The 4,084-nt window shown below is 42.3% G+C and overlaps 1 protein-coding gene across 2 annotated transcripts in view; it reads left to right on the forward strand.

Moving 5' to 3' along the window:
• The window catches only part of LOC102369676 (sulfotransferase 1C1-like), a 15,201-nt gene extending 11,285 nt beyond the window's left edge, over positions 1 to 3,916 (forward strand). For both annotated transcript variants that reach the window (XM_025213559.1, XM_006031883.3), the window contains 3 exons: positions 2,030 to 2,124; positions 2,347 to 2,527; positions 2,708 to 3,916. In XM_025213559.1, coding sequence (XP_025069344.1) covers positions 2,030 to 2,124; positions 2,347 to 2,527; positions 2,708 to 2,820 — 389 coding nt within the window. In that variant the 3' untranslated portion in view covers positions 2,821 to 3,916. The remainder of the gene's footprint in view (positions 1 to 2,029; positions 2,125 to 2,346; positions 2,528 to 2,707) is intronic.
• The last annotated feature ends 168 nt before the right edge of the window (positions 3,917 to 4,084 follow it).

Raw genomic sequence — 4,084 nt, forward strand, 5'->3', positions numbered from 1 at the left:
GCAGGAAAGGGAAGTCATGGGTTTCAGTCTCTGCTCCCAACGTTGGTTATGCATTTTATCAAATGACTCTTTAGTACAAAATATATAAACAATCCCTGCAACAGGGTCAAAACTTAGGACAGCAGGGTAAGACCCTCATGATTGGATGACAGAGTTAGGCTATCTCCTAGTTACTCTCTCTTTGGCCCTATGAATCTTGCCTTTCTTTTTGTGGTGTAGCAGAATTTCAACAAAACAGTAGAGAGTGCCCATATTCAAGCCTAAATGCTGCTCTGGTGATGACACTCTCATGGGAGGTTGGACATGTGGATTTGAACATTGTTAAACCAAGGAAGGTATTGAACCCAAAATTATCACTTCTTGGGACAGTGCTCTGTTGAATTACTACATGCAGCCATCAAACCTCTGACTCATGGTGTATGCATAAGAGGTCTAACCAGGTGCCTGATGAATCTGCTTGTGGCTGACAAACGCCATCTGAGAGTGACACAGCTTGTTATAATTTCACAGATCCATGTGTTGTCCAAGTTGGAATCCAAGTTTACAGCACTGCTTCCTTCTTTCTTGCTTTGCTTTTCTGTTGAGTAAGCTATTACATAAGAGGAGGGGAGCTCCAACAGCTGTTCCCGCATTGTTTTAGAAGGAAAGAGTAAGCCCGTTTTCAGCATTTATATGCCTAAGTACAGTAGTAAGTTTCAAACTATGAGTCCCAGTCTCGCACAGGCACCTCTCTGCAGCTCTGAGTCCTGGGAAAGATGACATTTCAAACACACCCCACTCTGCATTATTTCCTATCTGCTTAGGTATCCCCCTACTCAGCAGGCTGGCTGTTTTTAATCCCATTTCTCTCTCCAAGCTCTATATGGAATGTAGGTACTTAACTGAGGTCTGTGGATTCCATTGGACATCTAAAAGCTCAGTGTAGCCATGTTCAGCATTCCCATGCCTTTGTCCCTTTGCGGATGTGGGTCTTAGGGCCCCCTCTAGATGTTCAGATAAAGACATGGTAGGATCTGATGTGCAATCCACACAATCCCACCTCTTGCCATGCCACAAGTGCATGGAAGGAGGTGTGATTGTGGGATCCAGCATCAGATCCAATCACACCTTATTGCTAATCACATGATCCCAGGCCCCCCCTGCACCAGTCTTACTGCAGCAAGCCCCACAGCGGGCAGTGGGTGATGCACCATTATAGCTGGGAGCCCCTCAGTTGATGGGATTCCCAGCCACAGGGAACCAGCTGGCCACACATTCAATAAATGGTGTGATAAGAACAAGTCACAAAGGTATTGCACATTTTTGTGGCTTATTGCTTTTTTAGCACACCATTAATTGACTGAATGTGTGGCTGAGTTGCAACATAGGACATAATTAACTGGTTAATGTCGTGGGAGAAAACTCCCTGGAGTTCGTTGTCTAGCCGCATAGGAACCAGGAAACACGGGTAAAGGCTTTGTTGCAGTTTATTTGCTTGAGCAAATGACCATAAGCCAGCAAAGAGGCAAAATGGCCCCGACTGAAGGGTGGGGCGTTCTTTTATACTTTTACAACAAGGCAAGACTACAGGGTTAACAAATAAGCAATACTTGTGGCAATCATTTCTTTATCAGCATTTTTCTGTTTTAGCTGAATTAGTACTTTCTCAAAAGCAGAAGTTAAGCAACGGTTACATTATGATACGTTAGCAAAAACTGCACAGCAACAGACATTTCCTGAGTACGTGATCACTGTACTTTAGAACAATGGCTTCTTTGTCTTACGTGAACTATTTTATTTCAGGGTAATAGCTTCTTTGCCCATCACATTAATCACATCTTAAATGTAATGTGTAGATGAGGCCTTAGTCTCTCTATGTTTCTGTTCCCCGCCTGTGAAATACCCTTTCATCACATGGGTATAGCAAAGAGAAATATGGTGGAAAGTGAAAAGTGCTCAAATGCACTGGTTTATATGAGAAATATACATGCATGAGATATCTAGATTGATTAGGACCTTCTAGCTGATGACTTACTTCTTTCTCTTTCAGTGCTTTGGGGTTCCTGGCATGACCATGTAAAAGGATGGTGGGAGGCAAAAGATGAACACCGTATTCTCTATCTGTTCTATGAAGACATGAAGGAGGTGAGTGGCTGTTTCATGTTTGTACTGCTCCATTATTGTCAGCCAAGGTCCCAAGAGGCCTTAGCTCCTCCCAGTCACATTCTGTTAAGGCCAGATCTGATCTTCCCTATCCTAGTGAGAGTTACAAACACGCATTTAAAACTTCCTCCCAGTTGTTCCTTATATCTGATTTTGTTTTCTCTTCCTGATTCTGTTTCTTATTCTACCTCACTCTCTCCACAGAATCCAAAGCATGAAATCCAAAAGGTGGTGCGTTTCCTAGAAAAGGACCTCAAAAAGGAGGTCCTGGATAAGATTGTCGAACACACGTCATTTGAGAAAATGAAGAGCAATCCCATGGCAAACTACACCAAAGAATTTGAGGGAATAATGAATCATTCAATCTCCCCATTCATGAGAAAAGGTTTTACTCCATATTATTTAGTATTACTTCTACTTTCCAGTCTCTAGGTTTATTTTGCATTAACCCTTCACTTGAATACATGTCTTCTGAGCTACTGGCAATAGTTTCCAGGGCCTGGGCTGAAGGGAAGAATTCTTCTTAATTGTGATTTAATTTTTCTCTGCCTTTGCTGTGCTGTAGGGGCTGTTGGGGATTGGAAGAACCATTTCACTGTGGCACAGAATGAGAAATTTGACCAAGATTATAAGAAGAAGATGGCTGGAACCTCTCTGAATTTCCGCTCAGAGCTCTGAGGAGGGGCCATGGGAATTAGTCTCAAATCTACTAGCAGTTTTCCTTATATGAAGCTCACAAAATACCTGTGCACCTGAAATGAATATTCCCATATTTGCTACCTCAGTGATTTCACAGGGGTGGGCATCCTCTTACTCTGTGTGAACTTTCAGGTAAATATCTAATTTGAGGTAGAATTATGTAGCAAAATCCGTTCAAGAATTAGCAGAAGTCCCTTATGATTTTACCCCCAATACGAAGTGGGGGTTGGTATGATTTCCCTGATGGATGGATATTTCCAGAGATAACCTTTAGTGTTCATAAAAATACTTATGAGGAGCAGGGGGCAGAGGCCATGAGATGAGACAGAAGGCACTATAGAAATGCAAAAAGCTGTTGCCATCACATGCAGTCAGTGTGCTGTGTAAACCTTAAACAAACCTCACTATCCTTGCCACCAGTGTGGTAAGTAGATACTATTGGCCCCATTTTGCAGATAGCAAAACAGAGATGAATCTGAAAATGTACAGCAAGCGTAAGATCTGAATTTTTACATTTGGCTTCCTAAGGTTAGGCACCTGAACCTTCACTGAACAATCTAACTAAAATTGGCCTCTTCAAAGGTACTGAGCGCCCACTCAGTATTATCAACTAAACATGATTTAAGTGCTAAATTGTGACATTCTGCCACAGACCAATGCTGCAGATGCAGAGCCATGCTACCTCAGCAATGCATTGGGAAACACAATGTCTCCTAGAGCTCCTCAGCTGTAGAGAAGAGTCAGCCCTAGATGCTCACTTAGAGGGGGCATAAGAATGACAGCTGCCATACCGGTCCTGACCTCCATTGCTGTCTCCGAAACAAAGTAGTTGTTTCACTTCTGCCCTTACATGTCCAGAAAGGTCTGAGGCAGGGGTGGGAAATTATTTCAGCTGGAAGGCTACTTAACAAGTTTTGGTGAGCTGTCACGGGCTGCACATACAAAATCCTTTAGAAGATATCATTTTAACAAATTATAGATAAAAACAAATCTTATACTAAAAATCAAACATCTACTATAATGTATTTTAATTTTATTAAAAAAAATAATTTCTGTCCTGATTTATGTTTTTTGAGTAGTGTATATAGAGGCAATTGTATAATAGCTCAAATTAAAGTCTTTTTGTATATTGTGGGTGTGTGGGGGAGTGTAGTGTTTGTGGAGGGGCTGGGGAGATATCTGTGGGGGGTGGTTGGGCTGTGTGTGTGGGGCAGGTGGGGGTACAGTGTGTGTTGGCATGGGG

Source organism: Alligator sinensis, unplaced genomic scaffold (genome assembly GCF_000455745.1).
Source record: "Alligator sinensis unplaced genomic scaffold, ASM45574v1 scaffold1232_1, whole genome shotgun sequence".
Taxonomy (NCBI): domain Eukaryota; kingdom Metazoa; phylum Chordata; order Crocodylia; family Alligatoridae; genus Alligator; species Alligator sinensis.